This window comes from Pediculus humanus, genomic scaffold (genome assembly GCF_000006295.1).
Source record: "Pediculus humanus corporis 1103172107403 genomic scaffold, whole genome shotgun sequence".
In the NCBI taxonomy this organism is placed as follows: domain Eukaryota; kingdom Metazoa; phylum Arthropoda; class Insecta; order Psocodea; family Pediculidae; genus Pediculus; species Pediculus humanus.
Window position 1 is genome coordinate 294062 of NW_002987028.1, and position 27835 is coordinate 321896.

A 27835-nucleotide genomic window follows, 5' to 3' on the forward strand; every position below is an offset into this window, starting at 1 on the left:
TTATAATTGAGTCTTATAGGTAATAGCAGACGAAAAAAAAAGGAAAAAAAAAAATTATTTTTTCCTTCCTTTTTTTCCCTTCCTTTTTTCTTTTTTTTTTTTTTTATAATCATGGGGAAAAAAAAGTTTTCTCGTTAAAAAGTGAAACTGGAAAGAAAAAAAAAGACAAAATATTATCAACAACTTTTTTTCTTTTTTTCTTTTTCTTCTTACTTTTTACTTCACGAAGAAATAAATTCGAGTTTAAATAAAAAAAATGAAGATAAATTCAATGAGAAATATCATTATTATTATCATCATTATTAACGTTATTTATAATTAACGCGTAAGGGAGAGGGAGGAGGGAGAAGGGAGGAGAGAAACGGTCGTAGTTATAACCCACGTTTATTTCTTCGTAACGCAGCAAACATTTCTATTTAATTTTTTTTTTAATCGCAAATAAATAATCATTATTATTATTATTATTATTATTATTATTATTATTATTATTTATTAAAGTTTGAGTTGCGTTATTTACGCACACGAGTACGCACGCACAAAAAAAAAGAAACGCTCATTCACACGCATGTATTTATGTATACTTATTTTTATTTTTATTTTTTTCTTTTATTTGTCATCGATTTTCACGAAAAAGAGAGAGAGAGAAAGATAAAGTGAAAGGGAGAGATAGAGAGAAAGGGAGGGAGGTGGGGGTCTAAGCAGAAAGCTCAAAGCGTTTTTTTTTTTTAATGCGTTCAATTTTCCTCCTCGTTTTTTTTTTTTTTTTTTTTTTTTTTTTTTAAAAACGTTTTCGTTTATTTACTCAAAATAAAAAATTTAAAAAATAAAAAATAAAAAAAGTCGGGGCACGAGAATAATATCACAAAAATATTTGAGGTTTTTTTTTTTTTTTTTTTTTTTTTTTTTTTTTTTTTTAAACCTCATTTATGAATTTATTTTTTTTTTTTTTTATTTAGCGATAATCTCTCTCTTTCTTTCTCTTTCTCTCTCACTCTTATCGACCCGCCGCGTTTTTTTTATTTTTTTTTTTTTTACTGCTGCCCCGTTTTTAGCTCTCAATAAGCGGCGGCGACGGCGACTACCTACCCTTTTCCCTTAATGCTCTTGCCTTCCGTTTCGAAGAATTAATAAAAAAAAAATAAAAAAAAAAACGTGGCCAAAAAGGAAAAAAATAAATAAAAATGGAAAAAAAAGGAAGAAAAAAAAGGGGAAAAAAATTGCTTATTCGTTTATTTCCTTTGGCGATATTTAGAAATCGATCGATGTGAATTTTTTTTTTTTTTTTTTTTTTCTGGCAACAAATCTTATTATTTTTAAGCTTTTTCCCAGGATTTGATTTTAAAATTTAATTTGAAATTTTGATACATATTTTCTTTTTCCATTTTCCTTCCATTTTCCTTCCATTTTTTCCTCTCCATTTATATTTTTCTCGTATAAAATTTTAATAATAATAATGATGATGATAATAATAATAATTATTTATTAATAATTTCTTGTAAGATTTAAAAACTAATTCAAAGTGTTTTTCCTGGTTTGAAAAACGATTAAAACAACAACAACAATTATTATTATTAAGAGACTTTTTCTTCTTTTTGGATTTATTATTATTATCATTATCATCATCATCACTATTATCACTAATGCCTTTTCCGTATTAGAAAATTTGCGCGGGAAAATTTAAAATTTAAAATATAAATTTTTTTTTCTTTTTCTTTTAACAGATTTGCTAATCGAAATGTTGGGAGTACTCGCAAGCTACAGCATAACGGTTAAAGAATTGAAATTACTTTTCGGAGCTATGAAAGCTCACAATGGAAAATGGGTGAGTTTTTTTAAAACGAGAGAAAGAGAAAGAGAGAGAGAGAGAGAGATGACAGACCTTTTATTTATTTCCTTTGTCATTTTTTTTCCTTGTAAAAATTATTTACGCAGAATTAAAAATGTGAGTCTTTTTCGTTTGTATCGATGGATCGATAGAAAATTCGAGAAGAAAAATTATTATTATTATTATCACGGATGTGTGTTTGTGTGAGGAAAAGTCCATGAATTTCGAATGGAGCATTTGGCGCCAGTATGTTGAAAAACCGTCTGCTAGAAGTAAAATCGATATTTTATACACAACGTCGTGTATTATCATCGCCGCGTTTATATATATTTAAATTTCACATCCCGGCAAATTCGAATTATTATTATTATCATCATCATCATAAATTGAATTTGAGAAGGTTGTAGGTTTTCCTTTTCCCCCCTCTCCCTCTTTTCACGATTATGATAATGATGATAAAGTATGTTGTTTTTTTTTTTTTACAGCCTCGTCACTCTGCAAAACTTTTAAACGTTTTACGTCAAATGCCGCACAGGAACGGACCGGATGTTTTTTTCAGTTTTCCGGGAAGGAAAGGATCGGCGATTGTGCTGCCACCACTGGCTAGGTGGCCATACGAAAACGGTTTTACTTTCACTACCTGGTTCAGGCTCGATCCGATCAATTCGGTTAACATCGAAAGAGAAAAACCTTATTTGTATTGGTGAGAATTTTTTCTTTTTTTTTTGTTCTATTTTTTCCCTCTGGAATGTTTTCGATTCCAGAACCTTACGTATGTTATAATTACCCCCCACCCCTCCCCAACTGATATTTTAATAAATAATAATTTATTTAATACAACGAACAAGAGAGAGAGAGAGAGAGAAAGAGAGAAACATTTTACGTATTTAAACGTATGAACGTAAATTTTGTTTTTTATAATGTAAAAACGAAATCGTTCTATTGACACGTTTTTTTTTCTTTTCCAAACGAAAGTAAGTAAATAAATAAATATAAAAAAAACGTTTTTTTTCCTTTTTTCAATATCGATTTTTTTTACGGGGGGGAGGGGAAGAAAAAAAAATGATTAAAACGCAAAAATGAAATTTTTTTTGCAAAACTCGGATAATAAAAAAAAAAAAAAAAAAAAATTCGTATCTTTGTAACATTTTTCTTTTTTTTCTTCGTTTTTTTTGGGGGGGGGGAAGGGGAGAGGAGGGAGTCCGAAATTCCAGCAAACGTTGCTTAAACAGAAAAAAAAAAAAAAAAAGAAAAAAAAATTCTTCATGTAATATTAAATTTTTTTTTTTCAAAATTTTTTCTACGAGTTTTTTTTTTTTAAATTTTTTTTCTTTTTTTTGCGACTTACGTGGGTTAAAGGGAGAAAAGGATAGAGAGAGAGAGAGAGAGAGAGAGAAAAGAATAAAAACATGCGATGATAACGATTACGTGATAACGGTTACGTCATATGAAAAAAATCTCAAACGTAAATCGTAAACAATCTTTTTTCTTAATCGAATTTTCCAATTTTTTTTTCTTGTAAATAAAAATCGATCGATCAATCGAATCGATATTTATTAATCGATTTATTAATAATAATAATAATAATAATAACAAGACAACGACAAAAATTTACATAATTATTATTAATATAAATAAAAATTTGTAAAACGAATTCGAAATCGATACGATTACGTCATAAATTGGGGGGAAAAAAAAAAGTTTTCTCCGAAAAAAGAGAAAAAAAAGAAAGAAAATTTTTTTCATACTTGAATTTTCACGACTGGAAAATTATTTTCATTAAAACAAAAAAAGGAAGAAAAGAAAAGAAAAGAAAAAGAAAAAGAAAAAGAAAAAACACGTTTTTCGATTGCTTTAAGGAGGAAATTTTTCAGACTCTTTATTATTATTATTATTATTATTATTATTATTATTATTATTATTATTATTATTATTATTATTATTATTATTATAAAAAGGCCGAATATTTTCATTTTTGAAAAAGTATTTTCCATTACAATAGAATGAGCCGTGACTTTTAAAACAACAACAACAACAACAAACAACAACAACAACTGGAGGAATAAAAACAAAAGACGAGAAAACTTCAACAACAAAATTCTCATTATAAATGTTTGTTGAACTGAAAAAATCGTTTTTTAAAAAGAATCGCTAATCTTGTTTGTTTTGTTTTTTTTTTTTTTTTTTTACTGAAAAAACGAAAGAAAATCTTGACCCGAATGATTTTAACATTATTATTATTATTATTATTATTATTATTATTATTATTATTATTATTATTATTATTCGAATCGTCTTAATAATAATAAGTCGATTTGTTAAAGAAAAAATTATTTAAATTTAATAATATTTTAATTTTTAATTTAATTTTAACTTTCCTTTCTATCTTCCATCTATCCATCTATCTATCTATCTATCTTTTTTGTCGTCTTTCACGCATAATTTTATTAGAAATTTAAAGCAGAAGACGGAGAGACTGAAAAAGAGAGAGAGGAAGAGAAATGAAAAGAAAGATAGAAAGAAAATTAAGTTTTTGAATTTTTTTTTCTTTTTCTTTTAATTTTTTCTTTTTTTTTTTTTTTAATAATATTTAACGGTTTTCGATTTTCCCGGTCACGTGATTAAAAAAAAAAAAAAGAAAATTTAAGGTCGTGAAAATTTTAGCATTATTATTATTATTATTGTGACGTATCACAATGAAAACGATAAGAAGAATATGATGATAACAATATGGTAATTTTGTAATGTTGTATCCGGCGACAAAAATGAAAAATTTTCCGTTTCTCTCTCTCTCTCTCTCTCTCTCTCTCTCTCTCTTTCTCTCTTTCTCTCTCTATCTCTGTCTATCTTACGAGTTAAATCTTTTCATTAAAATTAAAAAAGTTTTTTGATTGCGTCTGGTTAGCCGCCGCGTTCATCAAAATTTTCTTCTTTTGAAAATGAAAATTTTCTCCCAAAAAAAAAAAAAAAAAAATGTTTTTGATACTCTTTTTAAAGAATTTAATTTTTTTTTTTTTTAATCCATTTTGATTTTCTTTTTCTCTCTCTTTCTCTCTCTCTCTCTCGATAAACTCATTTCATTTTATCATCATTGATTTTACAGTTTCAAAACGAGTAAAGGAGTCGGTTATTCAGCTCATTTCGTTGGAAATTGTCTTGTTTTAACATCAATGAAAGTCAAAGGAAAAGGTTTTCAACATTGCGTCAAATATGAATTTCAACCTAGGAAAGTAAGTTTTTCAAAAAAAAAAAAAACAAAATAAAATTATGTTCCTTCTCTTTTCCTCCTTCTCTTTTTCCCTCCTCTTTTTCCTTTCTTTCATTCGTTCGTTCGTTCGTTCATTGACGGAAAAAGTTTTGAAAAAAATTCATTCGAAGCCATCATCATCATCATCCATTTTCATTCTTTCTTTTTTTCCTTTTTTCTCTCTCCTCGTGATGTGTTTAAACCGTAAAATTCACCGTATAAAAGTTGGTAAAGGTTTATGTTGTATGTGTGTGCGTGCGTGCGTGTGCGTGCCTTTAATTAAACCCTTTTGTTAAAATCCTTTAATTAAGTCCCTTTTTAATTATAAACTTACTTTTTTTATATATGTATATTCTCTGCCATGTTACGCCACCGCTTTTGTCTTCCTCCTTCTTATTTTAACGGTTTTTATTGTACTTTATCGATTTACGTGTGCGTGTGTGCGTGTGCGAATGCGAGTGCTTGTCCACACCTATCTTAAATTGATACAGCATCAGCAGCAAACTTTTAATCATTCATTCATTTTTTTCACAGTGGTACATGATAGCCGTCGTTTACATATACAACAGATGGACGAAAAGCGAAATAAAATGTCTCGTCAACGGTCAGCTAGCATCGAGTACGGAAATGGTTTGGTTCGTATCGACGAACGACGTAAGTCAAAAAGGAAAAAATTTTTCATTAAACCCCCTCCTCCCGCACCAGAGAGAGGGAGGGCCTCTCTCTCTGGACCCCCCCACTCCCATTTGATTTATATGCGAAAAGGTATAAATTCACACATTAATTCTCTCTCTCTCGTAAATATATATATAAATATTTTTTAGATAAATTTCCCAAAGGAAAATAATAATCATGAAACAAATTATTACTTAATTATTATTATTATTATTATTATTAATACTCGTGGGGGAAGAGAGAAAGGGGGGTAGGGGCAGAAAGAGGAGAAAAATTACTCGTGATTTATTAACTCGTTTTTATTTTTTCGTAGCCCTACGACAAATGTTACATCGGAGCAACGCCAGAATTGGACGAAGAAAGAGTTTTCTGCGGTCAAATGGCGGCAATTTATCTTTTTTCCGAGGCTCTCAACACGCAGCAAATCTGCGCCATGCATCGCCTCGGTCCGGGATACAAAGTTTGTTACTTTTATTATTATTTCCGGTTTTTTTTTTTTTTTTTTTTTTTTTCATTTAGAATTACAAGAAAAAAAAAAATCTTTTTTTCTTTTTTCGAACTTGAAAACGTGACGAACGGGGGGTGGGGAAAGAAAAAAATATTTTTTTGAATGGCCTTTAATTAATCTTTTTTAATAAAAAAAAAAAAAAAAAAGATGGCGGAAGAAAAGGGCAAATTTTTTTTTTTTGAAATCCGATCGAAAATAAAAAAATCTCATGTAAATGTTTTTACGGTAATAAAATTAATTATGTTCATTCAGAAAACGATATACTCGTAAAAAAAAAACTTTTTTTTTTTTTTTTTTTTTTGAAAATTGACGTTTTCATCATCGTTCGAAAAACGAATCGGTGGGGAGGTGGAGGGGGAAGGGAGGGAAAACAATAGGGGGTGGAAATCTCCCATTCTCCCTTCCCATTTGTCGTTTGTTTTTTGTTTGATTGATGAACTTTGTTACTTCGACTTGTATACGATGTAATAATTACTCTCTCCGAAACGAACAAATAAAATTGTTTCTCCCTCTTTCTCCTCCTCCTCCTCCTTTCCCTTTTTATTTTTTCCGGGATGTTGCCCCTCCCCTCCCTTCCCCTGTCCCTCCGAATTCGATTTTTGTTATTTAAAACCACTTTTTTTCAATAAAATTATTGAATTTGATAAATATTATTAATAACAAATATTTATATAATATTAAATATCATCAACAAAAAAAATGATAATAATGATGATGATGATGATGATTTTTTTTTTTTACCCGCTCGCGTTGGGAAAAACAAACGTCGTCGTCGTCGTCGTCGTCGTTCAGAGCCAATTCCGTTTCGACAACGAGTGCACTTTAAGCCTTCCCGATAATCACAAAAGGGTGAGTGGGGATCTTCTTATGAGTCCGTATACGACAGTAGGAGAGCTTGAAAATCCCGAACTACGAAATGCATTGTTGTGCCCGCTTGTTGTTTTAGATGAAGCTTCAAAAAGTGTGAGCATGCCATTTTTTTTTCTTTTTTTTTTTTTTTTACACGTTTTCCTGCCACGTCGTCGTGGCACCAATCTATTAAATTTTTTGTTTTTAAATTTATAAATGAATTTGATCACATGATGGAAGAAGAGTTTGTTTCGTAATTATGATTATTATTATTGTTTGTTTGTTTGTTTTTATCTATAGAAAAACCGTACCATTGTTTGGACTATATATATTTCTGACATTTATTATTATTATTATTATTAATATTATTATTTTGCTTGGTAGCCATGATTTTGCGTTGGATTTTATGGAAAAAATTTAATCGTCTGGATAAAATAATTACTTTTTTTTTCTTTTTTTTGGCCGGAAGCCACTAATGTCACTTTGTTTTTCGAATGGAATCGATTATTATTATTATTATTATTATTATTATTATTATTATTATTATTATTATTATTATTATTATTATTATTATTAATATTCACGTGTTAGGGGTGGGGAAGGGAAAGGGAAGGGGAAAAAGTCTCCAATGTTTTAATCACTAATTGATTTTTTTTCCGATCGATTTTATTTTTAAAATTAATACTAATAATAATAATAATAATAGGATTTTTTTTATTACTGGATTTTGTCGAACTAGAATTCTTATCAATTTAAATGATAAAAAAAAATTATTTATTACCGGGGGGGGGGTAATAAATCAATATCTATCTTATTATCGGGATATCATTCACGGTGCGCGTAAGGTAAGGTAATTTCTTAAAATAATAATAATAATGATGATAAATGACTGATTGCACGCACGTTTTTCCATTCATTTTTTTTTAAATTTGGCGCCTTTTTTGAATTGTTTTTATTTTTATTGCATTCGCAACACGATTCACAATGAATTCGATTATTGTTTGTTTTTGTTTTTGTTGTAGTTTTGTAGATTTAAGACGTAGTTTTTTTTTTTTTTTTTGTTTGATGACAGATGAACGAATTTGTTTTTTATTTCGTAATTTATCACTTTAGGTATTATACGATGGAAAATTATCGTCGGCCATTGTTTTCATGTACAATCCGGTCGCAACGGATGGTCAATTGTGCTTGCAAGCAGCTCCAAAAGGAAATGTGTCTTATTTTGTACATACACCTCACGCTCTCATGCTTCAAGTGAGTTCAGAAGAAAATATAATTTTTTTTTACGATGATGATGATGATGATGATGATGTAAATGATGATTTAATTAAATTTTTTAGGACGTGAAAGCCATAATTACCCATTCCATCCACAGCACGCTCAATTCTATCGGTGGCATTCAAGTATTGTTTCCATTATTTTCGCAACTTGATCTCCCATACGATTCCAAACGCGATTCGTCACTTTGGTAATGGTTTTACACTCTTATTATTATTATTATTATTATTATTTTAAAGGACATCAACGATTAATTATTATTATTATCATTATAGCTTTAAATTGTTAGGATTTATATGCGAATTAGTTGAAAGTTCACACACAGTTCAACAGCACATGATTCAAAACAGAGGTTTCTTAGTTATCAGTTACATGTTGCAACGTTCTTCGCGACAGCATTTAACAATCGAAGTTTTAGATTCTTTCCTCAACTTGACGAAATATCTTGTGACTTGTTTGAGTTCCAATAACGAACTCTTACTCAAACAGGTATCCGATCTAAAAGATTTCCTTTTGTTTGTGTTTGTTTGTTTTCCCACTAATAAAAGGAAAATATTACAATTTGAAATTTTTGTACAAGAACAGAAGTCTAATGTTAATGTCAGTTATTTTGTTTTTCATTTTTAACGTGGCAGTTATTAGATCATGTTTTATTTAATCCCGCACTGTGGATATACACCCCGGCACCCGTCCAAACAAGGCTGTATTCTTATTTGGCAACCGAATTCTTAGCGGACACGCAAATTTATTCAAACGTTCGAAGAGTATCGACAGTATTACAAACGGTTCACACGCTAAAGTATTACTATTGGGTTGTTAATCCCAGAGCCAAAAGCGGAATCACTCCCAAGGGTCTGGGTAATGCGACACCTATATCTTTTCAAATGAATAATTATTATTATTATTATTATTATGATTATTACGGTAATTGTTGTTGTTGTTGTTGTTCTTTCAGATGGTCCCAGACCTCCTCAAAAAGACATTCTCGCTATTCGAGCTTATATTTTATTGTTTTTAAAACAATTAGTCATGCTTGGCAACGGTGTCAAAGATGACGAATTACAAAGTATTTTAAATTATTTAACTACGATGCACGAAGTGAGTTGGATTCATATTCAAAAAAATAAAAATAACGGTCATAAGTGATCGTCATAATGACGTCATCATTTTTTTTCGCAGGATGAAAATTTACACGACGTCCTGCAAATGTTGATCTCGTTGATGTCGGAACATCCGGCTGCCATGGTACCTGCTTTTGATGCTAAACAAGGAGTTCGAACGGTTTTTAAACTTTTAGCTTCCGAGAGTCAACTCATACGATTGCAAGCTTTGAAACTTTTGGGATTTTTCCTCAGCAGATCTACTCATAAGTTAGTTTTCCTTTTTTTGAGGGGGGGGGGTGGGTCGAGTCGATGAATCCCTTCTAAATTTTTTAAAAAAAATTTCAGAAGGAAGTACGACGTTATGAGTCCGTTCAATTTATACACTTTACTAGCAGAGCAATTATTGGTAAACGATGAAGTTTTAACTTTGCCCACTTACAACGTTCTCTACGAAATCATGACCGAACACATAAGCCAACAGATTTTATATACGAGACACAGTGAACCGGAATCGCATTTTCGTTTGGAAAATCCGAGTGAATAAATTTTCTTTTAATATATATTTTTTTTTTACTTTCATGATGAGTTTTTCCGAAATAAAATGAGAACGTCTGTTTTTTTTTAAAGTGATTCTTAAAGTTGTCGCGACGTTGATTCGTCAATCCAAACAATCGGAGCAATTATTGGAAGTGAAAAAATTATTCTTATCCGATATGACTTTGCTTTGCAATAACAATCGTGAAAACAGGAGAACGGTTTTGCAAATGTCCGTTTGGCAAGAATGGCTCATAGCAATGGCTTACATTCATCCGAAAACGTCAGAAGAGCAAAAAATATCGGATATGGTTTATTCGTTGTTTCGGTTGTTGTTGCATCACGCAATCAAACACGAATACGGCGGATGGAGAGTTTGGGTCGATACATTGGCCATCGTTCATTCAAAGGTAAAAGGGTAAAAAAAAAAAATTGGGGGAAAAATGGGGATGTTAATGAAATGTTTGTTTTCCGACAGGTATCCTACGAAGAATTCAAACTTCAATTTGCACAAATGTACGAACATTACGAAAAGCAAAGGTCGGATAACATAACCGATCCGGCCGTTAGACAACAGAGACCCATAAGCACAATATCCGGTTGGGATCAACAACAAAGTGCTCAGGGAAGTAACAATTTTCAACAACCCGGATGGAGTAACAATCCCGATGCTGAAAATAAGGTTTGGAAAATTTTTATTTAAAAATTAAAAATTGTCGCGTTAACGAGGAAAATTTAGGAAAGTTTTTTTTTTTTTTTTTTTTAAAGATGGCAAAAGGAAATGAAATATGCAATTGCGAAATGAATGCAGAAAACGGTTTGATACCTTCCGCGTACGTGGAAAAATCACAGCAGCCTTCTTTACTCGAAACGGCGGAAGAATCGTTCGCGGATAATTTAAACAAAACGACCGGAAAATCTTTTCGCGAAAATTCTCCGAACGAAAAAAATTCAAATTCGGAAAAAATCGTTAAAACTCCTGACGACGACGACGATAACGAAATAGAAAAGGATAAAGATGTAAATTTGTCTTCTGATATCCTCAAAACTAACAATTACACTCACGAAAATGATAAAAAAGAAACGGATACGGAAGTTAAAAGAGAACCGTTACTTCTCGATTCCGTTGATGTTGAAAAAGAAATGAAAGAAACAAAGAATGATGATTCCGAGGACGTTTCTTTACCCGAAGTAAAATTAGGAAATGACGATGATGAAACGGAAACGGAAATAATCGAAATGGATGACAGTTCGCAAATAGTTCGAGAAGTCATTAGTGATATAATACAAAACATAACGGAAAATTTCGAATGCAATTCGATCAAATCCGTTCCTGCGGATTTAGACGTGTCAGAAACGTTTTGTTGCGATTCCGATGACACGACATTGACTCCGGAAAATGATAAAATAACGACACCGGAAAATTGCACAAACGTCAAAGAAGAAACTATGAATTCAAACGGTTTAGAAAATCCATCTAGTCCATCGATTAATGATAATAATTGTTGTAAAGAAACAATAGAAGAAGAAAAAGGAAAAATTGTCGAGTCGATTGAAACGAATGGAATGAAAAGCGGAAATGAAAAACATGATGATGATGATGATGATGATAATGACGATAACGAAGAGATTTCCAATGTTAAATGTCAAAGTGATGATAGTAATAAATTAAGCGAAAGTGCCAATTTAAATACCATTAATAATAATATTAATTACAATAATTTTATAAATGAAAACGTCCAAATTCAAAGTATCAATGACACCGGGCAATCAAATAGTATTAAGACTAATACCGTTAATAATAATAATAATAATAATAATAATAATAATAATAATTATAACAATAACAATAACAATATAAATAACAATAGTTATACGAATGTAGAATATAGTGTTAATAATAATATTAATAATAATAATAATAATAATAATTTAAATAACAGCAGCGCCGTCACTGTTATAGATAATTTAGTGCAATTATCAGAAAAAAAAAATTCAGATTTGCCGTCCAATGGAGAAGAAACATTGAATGAAAATAATTGTTCGAATCATAATGGTTCGCCGAAAGGAGAACAACAACAACAACAATCACAACAACCGGAGGGAATGAGAAAAAGTGAATTTATGTCGAGCGGTGTTACGGATACGACGTCTCTCACTTTCGAAGAAAATGTTAACTTTTCCGAAAATGAAGTCATTATAAAAAGTGGATATTATGGTGGAGGAGGAGGTAGTGGTGGTGGTGGTTACGAGGAATGTAATAAAGAAGAAGAAGAAGAAAAAATTCAAGAAAATATTCAAGAAAGAGATTTTAACGATGGCGGTGAAAGAAATTTAAATTCGAGCACGAGCACTCAAGTTGATCCAACTCAATTTGGTTAGTTTTTATTTTTTTTATTTTGTAATTATATAAAATCATTAAATTTTTTGTTTGTTAGATTGTTTGTTTGTTTGTTTGTTTCCAGAGCCTTATTCAAAGTCTGGATCGCGTCACATGTTTTCACCCGGTCCGACGAGGCCACCGTTTCGAATTCCCGAATTTAAATGGTCGTACATTCATCAACGTTTGCTTTCCGACGTTCTTTTCTCATTAGAAACGGATATACAAGTTTGGAGGAGTCATTCGACCAAATCCGTTTTGGAATTCGTCAACAGCGGAGAAAACGCCATATTTGTTGTGAACACCGTTCACTTGATATCGCAATTGGCGGATAATTTGATAATAGCATGCGGAGGATTGTTGCCCCTCTTGGCGAGCGCAACGAGTCCCAACAGCGAACTCGACGTTATGGAACCCACGCAGGGAATGCCCATAGAAGTCGCGGTTTCGTTTCTACAAAGACTCGTGAGCATGGCCGACATGCTCATATTTGCATCATCGCTTAATTTCGGAGAGTTGGAAGCCGAGAAAAACATGTCGAGCGGCGGGATATTGAGACAGTGTTTAAGATTGGTTTGCACATGCGCCGTGAGAAATTGTTTGGAATGCAAGGAAAGAATCAGAAAATTTTCTGCCTTACCACCCTTAGATTCTCAAAGCAAAATTCATTCTCTTATTCGGGGAGCTCAAACGACATCGAAAAATCTCGTGGATAACGTGACGACGCAATCGAGTCCAGTTAAAGACCCCGATAAATTACTTCAAGACATGGACGTTAACCGTCTCAGAGCGGTCATATATCGCGACATGGTACGTGCACCGCCCCCACATTCTTTAGTAATAATAATGATAATAATAGCGAGATAAAGAAAAAAATTTTTCTTTTTTTTTGCAGGAAGAAACCAAGCAAGCACAATTTTTATCTCTCGCCATTGTTTATTTCATAACCGTTCTCATGGTGTCCAAATACAGAGATATTTTAGAACCACCGGTTTCGATCAGGGGCGAACCTAGTCCGCCACCCATACCGCCGGCCGAAGAATCTACATCTTCAGGTAAATTCGATTCAATGACGACTTTTATTGTTTTTTTTTTTGAAAAATAAAATTTATTTCTGGCACGGCTTACTATTACGATATTACGCGTGGGTTTAAAAAAAAAAAGAAAAAGAAAAGCCCATACATAACACGCAGACACAGACACAATTTGAACTATGTATAATTTTTCACGCTGCTGTAAAGAAAACGGATCTCGACCGTTGTTTCATCAGTGGTCCCATCATGTTTACCCACAATTTCTACCGGGTACTCATCAACATCCTTCTTCTTTTCCTCCCAGACCCCAGCCTCCCAGGAGTAATATCGTTATTAAAAATAACACCTCGAGGCATATTAGACCGAATCATCAAGGTAAAAAAGAAAAAAATAAAAACACAACATTCATACATGAAGAATAATTTTTTTTCTTCTGCTGTTTATTCTTTTTCGTTTTGTTTTTTTTTTTAGTTTTTTTCTTCTTTTTCTTTTTTTTGTTGTTTGCACGATTTAAAAAGGACCACTGATTGGAAAAACATTTTTTTTTTCGTTTTTTTTTTTGTTTTTTTTCTTCTTTTCTGTCTTCCTTTAGAATGAGAATGAGAGAGAGAAAGAGAGAGAGAGAGAAAAAAAAGAAGGTAGTAGTGAAGTTTTTTTTTGTTTATCCATAGATAATTTTTTTACTTTATTATTGAGCTTTCTTTTTTTTTTATTATTATTATTAATATTTTAATAAAGCCAAAAAAAAGATGATAATAATAATAAAAGTTTTGTCTTATTCCACTGCATGCTTTTGATTGCTTTCATTTTTTTAAAAAAAAGTGAAAAAATTAATAATTTTTGTAATTTTTTTTTTAGTTTGTTTGTTTTTTATATATATACGTTATGTTTGTTTTTTTTTTTTTTAAATGAAAGTTTGTTTGTTTTCAGTTACAAACGCCAACAAACTGGGGGGTTGCGAAGAAGAAAGCGAATACGAAGTCATTGTCGTCGGTGAAAATAATCCGTCGGTATTAGCTGATCACGAAACAAACGCTCCCGCAGCAACAAACGGTCCATCATCGATTCGGGTAAGATTTGATTGAATATTTTTAAGGTTTTTCATCTCTCTCTTTCTCTCTATCTATCTATCTATATTTCTCTCTCCCTCTCGTTAACATTAAAAAAAAACATTAACTCTTTAATATTGGTAGCAATTGCCTTGTAATAGGCAAAGATCGTCTGCAATTAATCACGGTTGTTACGAAATGGAATCAAGTTTGAGGCCCATTTCCCAAACAGATCGCGTCAATTCTTTTCTAAAGGTACTTTTTTTTTTTTTATTTTTTTTTTGTAACTGCTTTTTTTTCGTCCCTCGCCCCTTCCCCCCCCCCCCAGTTTTTCGAAAAGATTTTTTACTTTTTTTTTTTTTTATACCTAGCATGAAATTTTTTGTCATCCTCAATCAATCAATCCGAACATGTCGTTGCTTTTTTTTTTGTTTTTTGTTGCTGATAATTCGCTTTTTTGTACGTTTAAAAAAAACTTATTATTATTATTATTATTATTATTATTATTATTATTATTATTATTATTATTATTAGGAATTAGTTATTTCGTAAAAAGCGAGATTGTTCCGACCCTGAAACCCTAAAACCCTCGGCCGCCATTTTACTTTTTACTTTTTTTTAAAATTTCTTTTCTTTAAATTTTTTGGTGAAGAAGTGTCGCGATAATGATTCGTATATTTTTTTTATAAATTTTCACTCGCAGAATGGAGAAGACATTGGGGAAGAGTCAAGAGGTTGTTCTTCTTCATCGACGAGAGTCGAAATCGAAAGGAATTCAGATATGGAATCGAATATGGAAAACGGGAGTGGGAAAAAATCGGGGAATGAAGACACGTGGACGGACGTTAATTTAAACGACGATGGAGATGTAAATAATAAAAATGTGAAAAACATGTCTTTGAATCACGTGCACGGAATGGACAACATGGATGGAAATATGCAAGGAGTCGTTAACGAAAGAGGAGAAAAACCAAAACAGGAAATTTCGGTCGTTCGAATACCGAGCGAATATCATTCCTCACATTCCACCTCGAGTCCGGAAGATTTAGCCATCAAGGTAAAAATATATTTTATTTGGAAACCGTCGAATTTTTTTTTTTTTTTCCCCCCACGAAAATCATAAAATTTTTGCATAGAATTTGGTCGATCATCTTCCCATTCCCACACCGTCAAGAGAAGCATCATTGACGCAAAAATTAGAAACGGCTTTGGGTTCCGTTTGCCCTCTACTAAGAGAAATAATGATCGATTTCGCATCGTTTCTATCGAAAACGTTGGTCGGTTCTCACGGTCAAGAATTATTAATGGAAGGAAAGGGTAAGGTGATTCTTTTCCTTCGAGAGAATCCTCCGTAGCACCCCCCCGAATAAAGCCATATGAAAAAATTTTTTAGGTTTGACCACTTTTAAAAACAGCACGAGCGTCGTCGAATTGGTCATGCTTTTGTGCTCGCAAGAATGGCAAAATTCCCTTCAAAAACACGCGGGTTTGGCTTTCATTGAATTGATCAACGAGGGTAGACTTTTGTCCCACGCCATGAAAGATCACATAGTTCGAGTTGCCAACGAAGCCGAATTCATATTGAACCGAATGAGAGCCGACGACGTTCTCAAACATGCCGATTTTGAAACCCAATGCGCTCAAACACTTCTCGAAAGGAGAGAAGAAGAAAGGATGTGCGACCATTTGATAACGGCTGCGAGAAGACGGGACAACGTAATCGCATCGAGACTTTTAGAAAAAATTAAAAACATTATGAGTAATAAATACGGAGCGTGGGGTTGCATGGATTCACACGTCACGAAGTAACTAACATGCCTCTTTTTTGACGATACACTTATGATTATTACTATTATTGTTTTTACTAATATCATTACTGTCATTACAGAAGTGTAGAGTTTTGGAAATTGGATGCGTGGGAAGACGATGCGAGACGACGAAAACGTTTTGTTCACAATCCTCTCGGTTCGAGTCATCCCGAAGCGACGTTGAAAGCCGCGCTCGAACACGGTGCTCCAGAGGATGCAATCCTACAGGCCCGTGAAGAATTTCACGCTCAACTTGCCGCTTCTCGCTCGCAGCAACAGCACATACAATCCTCGGATTTGATGGACGACAGCGAACTTTTAACCGACGATAGAGATTTGGATGCCGATCTGGCTGGTGAGTTTTCGGTTGCACTCTATGTCTTAAACCTTCTTTTTCCGTTTGTTTATCTCTCGATAAAAAAAAAAATTTTTTTCAGGTCCGGTAAATATAAGCACGAAAGCGAAATTGATAGCACCCGGTATCGTTGCTCCGGGTGTCGTGTCCATCACGACGATGGAATTGTATTTTGAAGTTGACGAAGACGACGAAGAATATAAAAAAATCAACACGGAGGTGAGTTTATTAATTTATTTTTTATTTTATTTTATCGCTTTTATTTCGATCGATTCCAAAATACTAAAAGGTAAGTTTTATCATTATTATTATTATTATTATCTGTAAAATTTCGAGTTGCGAGAGTGTTTCATTATCAATCACGCGACTACTTATAATTAATTTCAATTTCCCCCCTCCCCCCATCTAAGATAATTTACGATCCCAAGTCTTTAAAATATTACGAGTAGATAGACGTATATATAACACTCGTTGGATTTTAAAAACATAAACATAAACATAAACACGCCTTTCTTTTTTAATAGACTTTTATTATTTATTAATGTTTTTTTATGTTGGCGCGCACATTTTTTTTTTGTAAGTGATAACGACGTGATTAGTAAAATTCGATTAACGTTATTATTTTGATTGAAAATTGATTTTTTTCTCTCTCTGTCTCGCCTTTGGCTGTTTTTCAACCTGTTACGAGTTTTCCATCTCTCTCTTTCTCACTTTTATCCCACGCACGTCTTTTCGCGGTCTTTAATTATTTTAATTAATTATTATTATTGATACTCATCGTAAGTAATTCATTCATTCGTCGCTTTTATTTTTTTTTTTTTTTACGAAAAAATTAATTTTCTAATAATAATAATAATAATAATAAATAATTTTCCGTTGATGAGTTTGCGACCGTCGGCCATTTTATTCCGGACGAGAAGAGATTTATTTATTAAATTTTTAATTGATGAAAATTGGGGGGATTGATGGGGGGGATTCGTGTTTTTTTTTTCTTTTAATAAATTAAATTCGACGAAGATCTTGCTTGAATGGAAATAATTATAAAATTATTATTATTATTATTATTATTATTATTATTATTATTATGAATATGTTAAATCGATCGATGGAAATCAATATCGATTTTCCTCCCTCTCTCTCTGCCTCCCCCGGCTACCCCTCTTATAGGAATGTTTTTTAACATTAAATAAAGACGGAATTAATTTTTTTTTTTGTTTTTCTCGTCGGGGTCAAATCGGGGTCAAAGGATAAATCAATTATTGGTAAATCATTTAAGGTATTTAATTATTTACCATCTTTTTTCCCCTCCCCCCTTTTTCCTTTTTCGGCGTCTTTGATGTCGATGAAAAACGTCAAAAGAATTTTAAATCGTTTCAAAAGGCGATTATCCACTCGCAGACTTCCGAAGGTTCGAGTTTGGTCAGGAGAGTAAGAAAGAAAGAAAAGAAAAAGTACATTCGTTCTCGCGGCGTGATTGATTGATTGATCGATTGATCGATCGATCGATCGATAGTCGTTTACTTGAGGTCAAACTTCCGGAATTCAAAAAAAAAAAAAAAAAAATTTTACTCTTTGCACCATCCCCGTAAGTTTTTCCAAAACGCTTCGTAAAAGTTTACTTGGGGGGGGGGGTTTGGAAAAGACAAATGGCGGCGTATGCATTGCACACGACCACTAACTCTCTCTCTTTTTTTTTTTTTAATGAAAATTTGAGTTTATTATTATTATTATTATCATCATCATAATCATTTATTTAAATCGAGTTCGTTTCGTGTTCGTGTTGTAATGTTGTATTATTATGTTTTGGGTTTTAAATTTTGTTTTTTTTTACTTTGTCTTGTTGCGCTATTGGGATTCTTTTTTTTTTTTTTTTTTTTGTTTAATTATTTTTTAACTTTTTATTTATTTATTTATTTATGGACATTTTTTGACGTGGGTGTTACGTTGTTTTTACTCATATTAAAAAATTATGAAATAAATCAATGATTTGATTTTTTTTTTTGATTATGTGGCGCCAAAGAAATAAAATAAAATAAAATAATAAAAAGGGATCAAAACGTTTTGAAAATTAAACTATGAAAATTATTATTATTATTATTATTATTATTATTATTATTATTATTATTACTATTACTATTATTATTATTATGTTTTTAATAGGGGGGAAAAGAAAAAAAAGAAAAAAAACAAACAAGTTCTTGACATTTTAGTCAGATTTTATTATTATTCCATCGAAATGAATTATAAGTTTATTCAAGCGTTTTCTTTTTTATTTAACAAAATATTATTATTATTATTATTATTATTATTATTATTATTATTATTGTTATTGGTTTGAGCTTCACGCACGCACGCACAATTTTTTTTTTCTGCGGGGGAGAGGGGAGGAGGGATTTTTCGTTTTTAATGTTATTTAAATGCGTATACACGACAAAAATAATTTTGTGATAAGGGCAAAAAACGTAAATGAATCGATGGATCGATCGATCGATCGATCGATAGCTCGCTCGACCGAGGAGGGGAAGGGAAGGGGAAGTGAGAGGAGGGGAGAGTAATAATTCAATTAGAAAAAACAAAAAAGACGTTGTATCTGATAAGAAATAACGCATCGTAAAACCCATCAGATGAATTTTTTTTTTTTTTACATGTTTGTGCGTTCGTTCGTGCGTGCGTGCGTGCGTGCGTACGTAAGAAATATTTAGAAAAATATTTCACGAGAAAAATTAAAAAAAAAAAAAAACTGCACAATATTGTTTTGCCTACATTTCGTTAAAATTTTTTTTTTTTTTAATTTTCTCGTCGGATTTATTTGTGCGTGCGTGTGTGCATGTGGGTGGAAAGGTTGAAAGGTTAATTGAAAGAAAGGAAAAAAAAGGTTTTGTTCTACCCCCCTCCCTGACGGGGATTGAAAAAAAAATTTAAATTTAAATTTAAATTAAAATAATTGTGAAATAATCCGACTCGGATTATGCACGGTTGAAAAACACCTCACGAACCCGCCAGTGCGGAGTCGGACCACAGCAGGACGCGTATAATTGGCTGGCCCTCCCCCAGGGGTCGCTCCACTGTTTGTTTTATCCACCAACTTATGACCCATAAAATAAAGGTTCAAATGTCAGGTATATATACATATACATATATATATGAAATATCGTTTGATACAACGTTTCAGACTTGTGACGTCACTTAATTTGTTTTTTATCCGGCTACCTCTCAGGTATTTCAAAAATTGATGGATGTGGATAAATGAAAATTGAAAAAAAATTTTTTTTCCTTTTGTAATTAAGAGAGAGAGAGAGAAAGGAAAATATGTTTCCTGAAAATTTCATAGAGTAATTGTTGTCCATCGTCTGCTACGTCCTTTCAAATCGAACTATTTTTATTAAACAAAACAAAATTCGGTACATTTTTTTTTTTCATTATGAAATCGTAGCGCGGAGGTAATCAATTTAAATATGGCATGACAAGTCTGGCCTGTAAGGAAAAGAAAAAAAAAAAATTATAAAATTACCTTCAGGGTGAATGTCTCTCTACCCCCCGTTGAAAAAGATAGACTAAACTTAAAGTTCTTCTTATAACATCATCCATTAACGTTATAATTTATTCGATGAAACATGAGAAGAAGGAGAAGAAAAGACAAAAAAAATTGTTTTAAAAAACATTCTTCTTCTTCTTTAAAAAAAATATTCTTTGTCGTTGAAATGGCTTTATAAATTTTAACTAAAGAATTTCACTTAAACGGGGGTCGTCGCGAGTGTGATGGGAGATGGGGGGGGGGGGAAACGTACCGATAAAATAACCGTCATTAAATATTTTTCGGTTGGTGAAAGCTCGACGGCGTTTTAACCAATTAATAAAAAAAAAAAAAAAATGGTTGATGGTGCGGATGGAACCATTTCTTGTTTTTCGAATCCTTTTTTTATTTATTTATTTATTCGTATTTTAAATTTAATTATTATTAATTAATTAAACGACGTTTTTTTTTTTTATGTGTTGGCAAAACTGTGAAAATTTCGTCGTTTGAAAGAATAAAATTTATTTTAAAAAAGAAAATTATTTTTGTTTTTTTTTTTTCGTTCGTTCGTTCGTTCGCTTGTTTGTCCATTTGTTTGTTTGTTTGTTGGTGTGTTTGTTTGATTGTTTGTCGTAAACTTTAACGACGACGACAGAAAATACGATGATGATGATGATGATGATGGACCACCCGAATAATGACTCCGTAATATTGGTAATTATTTTTGTAAAGTAGGCGTTCCAGCAGCCTCCAGCATCTCGATTGATTAATAGCCACTGAGAAAAAAATAGACAAATTATTTTAATACCCGGTGTAAATAAACCTTTTTTCTACACCCCTGCTTCCCTTTTTCCTTTTTTTTTGTAAGGGTGGTAGTATTGAAAAGAAAATTGACGGAAACGGAAACGAAATAATTTGCGATCGCAAAAAAAATTAAATTTTTTCTACCTCATTTTTTTTTTCTTCTTCTGCTTGTTTACGGTTCTTGGGGGGCGGGGCGGGGGCGCGTGTTTTGGGAGGGGCGAGAGGGGGAACGGAAGAAAATCAAACTGACAAGTTTTTACAAAAAAAAAAAAAAACAAAAAAAAAATTAAATAAATAAAACGTGAAAAATTTATGTTTTCCTAAAAGTATTAAAAGTAAAAAGAAAGGAAAAGAAAGGAAATAAGGAATTATAAAATGACCTTCGACGCCCATTAAAATCAAATGATTAAATAGGGTTTTCTTTTGGTTTCGTTAAACACACGTAAAAATAATAATTGTAATAAGTATTCGTAACCTATAATTATCACGTCAAGAGTTTAGGGTAATATTTGGTTTACTTAACATTATAAACTACGTTCATTTGATTATTAATATTCTAATTGGGGATGTGGGGGGTGGGGTGGGGGGCTTTCAACATTTCAAAACCTAAACTAAACTAAACTAAACGACGAGGATTTTTTTGTTGTTGTTGAAAGGGATCTTTCTTTCTTTCTTTCTTTCTTTTTCTTTTTCCACGTTGATTTCATTTTATTATTCATTATTATTATTATTATGGTTGTTTTTTTTTTATTTATTTTTTGTTAGTACTCGCGGGTGTTATTCACGCCACGTCTAAACTAACCATCAATTTTTTTTTTTTGAAAAAAAAAAAAAAAATTCCCATTCGAGAGGGAGTAAAAAAAAAAAAAAAAAATTATTTTTAATGTTCGGAAGTAGTTTCTCTCTCTCTCTCTCTCTCTCTCTCTCTCTCTTCACGGTTCTTTGTTTAAACAAATTTTGTTAATGATTGCATAAACAAAAAAAAAAAAAAAAAAAAAAAAAGAAAAATTATGATTGTTGTTTGTTTTGGAAAAATTCATTTCCGGAAAAATTATTTTGAAATAAAAAAAAAAAAAAATAGCGGCGGTGGCGTTTATTATTTTAATATGTCATTTTGTTAATAAACGGATTCGATTTTCGTTTGTTTTTGGTTTTGTTTGTTTGTTTGTTTGTTTTATTAACAACTGACTTCGCATTCGATTATTTATCGATTATAAAAAACGAGTTTTTTTTTATTTATGGGAAGGGGGGGGAACAATTGGTAGGAGGAGAGGGGAAAAAGGAATGATTAATAAAACTATAATTAATTTTTTTTTTTTTTTTTTTTTGAAAAAGATTTTTTTTGTAAATGGCGGTTTAGAATTTCACGTGAATCTCATCGACGATCGTTTGTTTGTTTTCTTTTTATTATTATTATTATTGTTATTTATTGATAACAAACGATTTGATAAGAGTCACGGTTTTTTATTTATTTTATTTTGTTTTTGGGAAATTATACAAGGTGTTGTTGTTTGTACTCGATTGCAATTAATGTTTGGTGAAATTGAAGTGGTTGTTGTTGTTGTTGTTGTTGCTGCTGTCAACAATAAATTTTTTTTTTGTTTAATTGTTTATAAGTATGCGGAAATTCTTCGTAGTTTGTTTTTTTTAATAGAAAAATGAAGTAGGAAACAGGGAACAACGTTTAATTAATTTTTTTTGTTTTTTTCGAATTTAAAACCTTGGGGTGATGGTAACGGGGGAAGGGGGAAAGGGGGGAAAACTTTAATTTTAGGTTTTCACAATGTAAACGAAAAATGATGGATCATAAAATCCGACAACTTCGGATGCAGGTGGCAAGTTAAAACTTGTCAAAAAAAAAAGAAACGTAAACGTCCAGGAAAAAAAAAGTTTCCTTATCAATCGTCCCTTTATACAGATAGATAGAAGCGTTTTCAAAATTACTATTATTATTATTATTATTTAAATTACGTTTGTTGTTGTTGTTGTTATCGATAACTATTGTATCGTTGAAATGGAATTCTATTTAAAAAAAGTTTTTTTCCTGCAATTTTATCGCGTTGATGATTACGAAATTAAAATTAAATTTATTTATTTATTTAAGAGAGAGAAAGAGAGAGAGGAAGAGAGAGAGAGAGGGAAGCGATTATCGGGTATCGTGAAAAGACACCTGTCATCTTATGTTCCAAGGGCCACCCGAGGAGGAGGTTGTTCTCGGTGCCACGTATGACCTCGGGCGACCCAACACCGTTATTATCCTATCAGAAAAGTTAAATGGTGGGTGGATAATTCTATTACAATTGACGTTCATATCATTCTAGCCTGGAGCGCTCACTCCTCTCGAGCATCCAGTTTGGGTGTTGGAACGATAAACCATCCTTTGATTTATCATCATTATTACCCACCCATTTACTCAGAGAAAAAAAAACACGGCTACGAAATGGAAAAAAAAAAAAAAAAAACGAAAAATAAATAAATAAATAATAATGATGATGATGATGATAATAATAAAAATTCGGGGGGTCGATCGCGCTTTTTTTCCCCGTTCGTTTGTTTGTTTGCTTTCCTACAAGAAAAAAATTCATTCCACCACCATGCGCAACGTTAGTTTCGCTTCTTAAAAATTTTAATATTATTATTATTATTATTATTATTTTCGGGTTTCCGGTTTTGACAAAAAAACCAAATTTTGAATTATTTTAACCGTTTTCATAAAAATATTTATCATTTGTTGTTGACGTGTGATACTTCCGGACGACGACGGGGTTAAATACCCGGTTGACTTGAGAAATTTCGATTGGGAACCGTTTATAAAACGATTGATTGATTGATTGATACCTACCTAGCTGTTTTTCTCTCTCTCTCTCTCTCTCTCTCTCTTTTCATTCCTTTTTTCTCTCTTCTTTTCTTTTTTTTTTCTTTTTTTCTTTTTCGTTTCTTTTAATTAATTACTCATTTTTTTGTAATGAGTCGAGAAATTTTCGAGAGTCTCGTTGAATCCTTTGATGACCAAGATTAATTAGTAGTACATGCATATATTCATGCTAAACATGGCGAATAATAATAATAATAATAATAATAATTTTCAATTTTGAAAACCACGTGGGAGTTCATTTGGTTTAAATACTTTTTTTTTCTCTCTCTGCTTCTCCTTCTTCTGCTTCTTTCTTCTTCGTCTCTTTCTGTCTTTCTCTTTTTTTTTTTTTCGATTTTCCCGCGTACTGTTTACCTTACGATCTTTTTTAAATATCTCGAATATACCCTCGAGAATCGTCTGCTATCCATCTCACGTGCGATTTCTCTCCTCATACTCCAAAATTTTAGGCGCACGATTATTAATCAGTGGATATTAGGTTGTAAATTACTCCACGGGATAATATTTTATATAAGTTGTTGAGTGAAAAAATAATTTTTTTTTTTTTTTTTTTCGTGTCTGAACATTTTCAATCATATCAATAATCGTTTTGAAATTATTCAATTATTATTATTATTATTATTATTATTATTATTATTATTATTATTATTATTATTTTCCGCCGTGAAAAATTTACGTTTAGTTTTTCTCTCTCTCTCTCTCTCACTCTCTTTCTTTTTCTCTCTCTTCCATCAGGAAATGATTTATATTGTAATTGAAAATATTTTTAGCTACTTTGTTTAAACTTTTCATTTATTTATTTATTTTATTTATTTTTTTGTTAAATAATTTTTTTTTACTCTTTTAAAAATGATTTATTGATCGATTATCGATTAATCGATGCGATTTTTTTTTTTTATTTAGAGAATATTTAAGTTTTCACAAACGCGTTTTCCCTACTTGAAAAAAAAAAAAACTTTTAAAACGCGTTATAATTTTACGACGTGAATTGGAAGGGTAGAGAGAGAGAGAGAGAGAGAGATAAAAGCGTTCGGAACATGTTGAAAAAAAAAAAAAAAGAAAACCGGAAGTGTCGAACCGGAAAAGCGACGGTAAAGTGGTAAAATGAGTTCCCAGTAAAATTTTAAATTCTCCGAATGGTTATTAAAATTTTCATTCATTTCCTTCCAGGGGGTTTTTGTTTTTAATTTTTTTTCATCTCTCTCTCTCTCTTTCTCTTTCTCTCTCAATTTATCTATCCATCTCTCTCTCTCTCTCTTTGAAAATCTTATGACTCGAAGCTTTTACACGTTTTTTTTTTCTTTTTTGTTTGTAGTTTGGTTGCAAATGGATCGAGGGGGTTTCGTTTGTCTGTCCGCCCCGATTCTTTAATCAACTTTTTTTTTTTTTTTGTTTGTTTGTTTTAAAATATTTTGTCCGATTGGTTTTGGTCAAACAAACAAAAAAAAAATAATAATACTTTTTTTTTTTAATTAGCTGGCCACGGAGTCGATTTATCCATTAAGTAAACAAATAAGAAAAAATAGCCCACGGGTGATCACGTTATAATTTTTTTTTTTTTTTTATTTCGTTTTCACGACCGAAGAATTTATTTTACTTTAATAATTTCCAATGGCTTTTTATCATTATTATTATTATTATTATTATTATTATTATTATCATTATTATTATTATTATTATTAACTCTGTTGTTTCCGTTCCGTAGGTAAAGAAGAAGATTATCCGCGTCTCTCGGTTTGATCATGTTGAGATTTTTTTTTTTTTATTGTCGTTGCCACGATTTAATTTTGTTTTAACAAACGATAAACAAACGAAATTGTTTGTTGTTATGCTGCTACCGACCGTTTGTTGTTTGTTTTTGATTTTGTCTTTCGAAATTGAAAACAGGGGGAAAAAAGAAAATAATTATAATAATTTCCGATTAAATTAAAATTTATTTAAATTTTTTTTGCGTAAAAGTTGTAAAAAAAAAATTTGTTTGTCCGTTCGTTTGTTCGTTTGTTTTTTACGACAATCGATAAATAAATACTTAAAAAGACGTTTGCAGGTTGTTTGCTTGCTTTGAATAATTTTTTTTTTTATTTTTTATTACGTGAAATTTTCAGTTAATAAAAAAAAAAAAATACACGAACACTCACGCGGGATATTTTAATGTTTATTTCGTTCCAGCGAATTTTTCTTGCTGGAAAAGAGTAAAAAAAAAAGTAACGATAAATAATAATGATAATAATTATTATTATCATTATTATTATTTATTTATTTATTTATTTATTTATTACCCATTTAAAATTTAATAAAACGCATAAAATAACGTGAAATGACTTTTATGAAAAATGTATGGATACGTACGACGATTGAATAAACTTAAACAAACTCTCGAATACAATTTGTTTAAAAGTAATAATTTTTTTTTTCTGTCATGAAGGAGGGGAGAGGGGAGGGGAGAGGGGGAAGAAGAAGGGAAAGAGCATTAATGAGAGTGAGAGAGAGAGAGATGAACGATGAGATTTGAAAAAAAAATCGTTTAAGACTTCATGAACGGGGGGGGAAAAAAAAAAAAATTTAACTTTTCGCGAAAAAATGCCTTAAATGGGGATCTCTACGTAATTAGTCACATTAGTTATTAATGAATGGAGAAAGAGAGAGAGAGAGAGAGAGAGAGAAAATGAAACGTTTTGTTTATTTTATTTTAATTTACTTTTCCCCCTCCCTCTCTCTCTCTCTCTCTCTCTTAAAAGGTTATCTCTTTTTAATGGATGCTGGATTCGAAGAATGTGAGTTTGATGATTACGTTGTGAACACTTTTTTTCCAAAATAATTATTATTACTACGTATTTAACAAAATATTAGTTGGTAGCAGTAGCGGTTGTTGTTGTTGTTGTTGTTGTTTGTTGTTTTGGTTGTTGTTCTATTGATTGATTAGACGAAATAAATGATTTTTTTTTTTTAAATGTTTGTTCGAGTTGTTAAATGAATCGTCGTAAAAAAAATAATTTTTAGTTTTTAAAATGTGTAAAAAAAAAAAAAAGAAAGAAACGATGATAATGATAATGATGGTGATGTTGATGATGATGATGATGATGATGATGTAGATGATAATGATGATGTGAATCCAGAGTAGTTTAACTAATTAGAAAAAGGACAAAATGGGTAGTAAGAGAGTAGGGCAGGAATAAGAGGAAGGAGGTGCTGAAAGGAAGCAGGAAGAGGGGGTGGAAGTGCGGGGGGAAATGAAAACAAATTTACCATTTTTCAAATTAAAATCTCGTCAAATAATTTTTTTTAAAAATAATAATAATAATAATAATAATAATAATAATAATAATAAAACTTGTTTTTTTTTGTTTAAGGCGTCGATAGCTCCTGGAGAAAATAAAATAAAATTTTTTTTTTTTGTTGTTATTTTCTTTGTTTTAAATAATTCATGAATTTTATTATTATTATTATTATTATTATTATTATTATTATTATTATTATTATCATCATCATCATTATCATTATTATTATTATTAAATATTAAATTTATGTTTTTTTTTTTTTTTTGTTTTTTTTTCTTTCTGGATTTTAAAATGTGGTGTTTTAATGTGATATTTATGTCGTTGTTTTTATTTTCTTTAATCAATTATAATGCGCCACATTTTGATGTTTATGATTTATGTTAAAAAAAAACTCGAAGGGAAATTTTATTTTATTAATATTTTTTTTTTTTGCGGTTTTTTTTGGCGCGAAAATTTAAATTTAAATTTAAATTTTTTTAAAACCGGATTCGTGACGTCTCTCACTACACACTCGGTTGTGTGTTTGTTTTTTATATCCGATTTTAATGGGAAAAAAAAAAAGAAAAATCGATCATTCGTTGATTTTAAAACCGGAAATGGTTGAATTCGATAAACCCAAAATTTATCGTCGATTAAATACGTGTTTAAAAAAAAATAAACAACACCTGTGATTGGTTGTTGTTGCGATGATGATGATGATTACGATGATAATAATAAAA

The 27835-nt window shown here is 30.9% G+C and overlaps 1 protein-coding gene across 1 annotated transcript; it reads left to right on the forward strand.

Moving 5' to 3' along the window:
- Nucleotides 1–1735: 1735 nt before the first annotated feature.
- Nucleotides 1736–17135, forward strand: Phum_PHUM055000 (uncharacterized protein; the record flags this gene model as incomplete). Its single annotated transcript, XM_002423327.1, has 28 exons — nt 1736–1822; nt 2311–2528; nt 4929–5055; nt 5607–5726; nt 6061–6207; nt 7048–7218; nt 8218–8362; nt 8455–8572; nt 8658–8871; nt 8988–9240; nt 9338–9480; nt 9562–9752; nt 9834–10006; nt 10113–10429; nt 10498–10701; nt 10788–11566; nt 11963–12396; nt 12485–13209; nt 13295–13454; nt 13641–13808; nt 14364–14503; nt 14627–14719; nt 15186–15539; nt 15619–15799; nt 15876–16287; nt 16371–16645; nt 16728–16934; nt 17056–17135. The coding sequence occupies 28 exons, from the start codon at nt 1736–1738 to the stop codon at nt 17133–17135; spliced, it is 6636 nt and encodes a 2211-aa protein (XP_002423372.1).
- Between the last annotated feature and the right edge of the window lie 10700 nt (nt 17136–27835).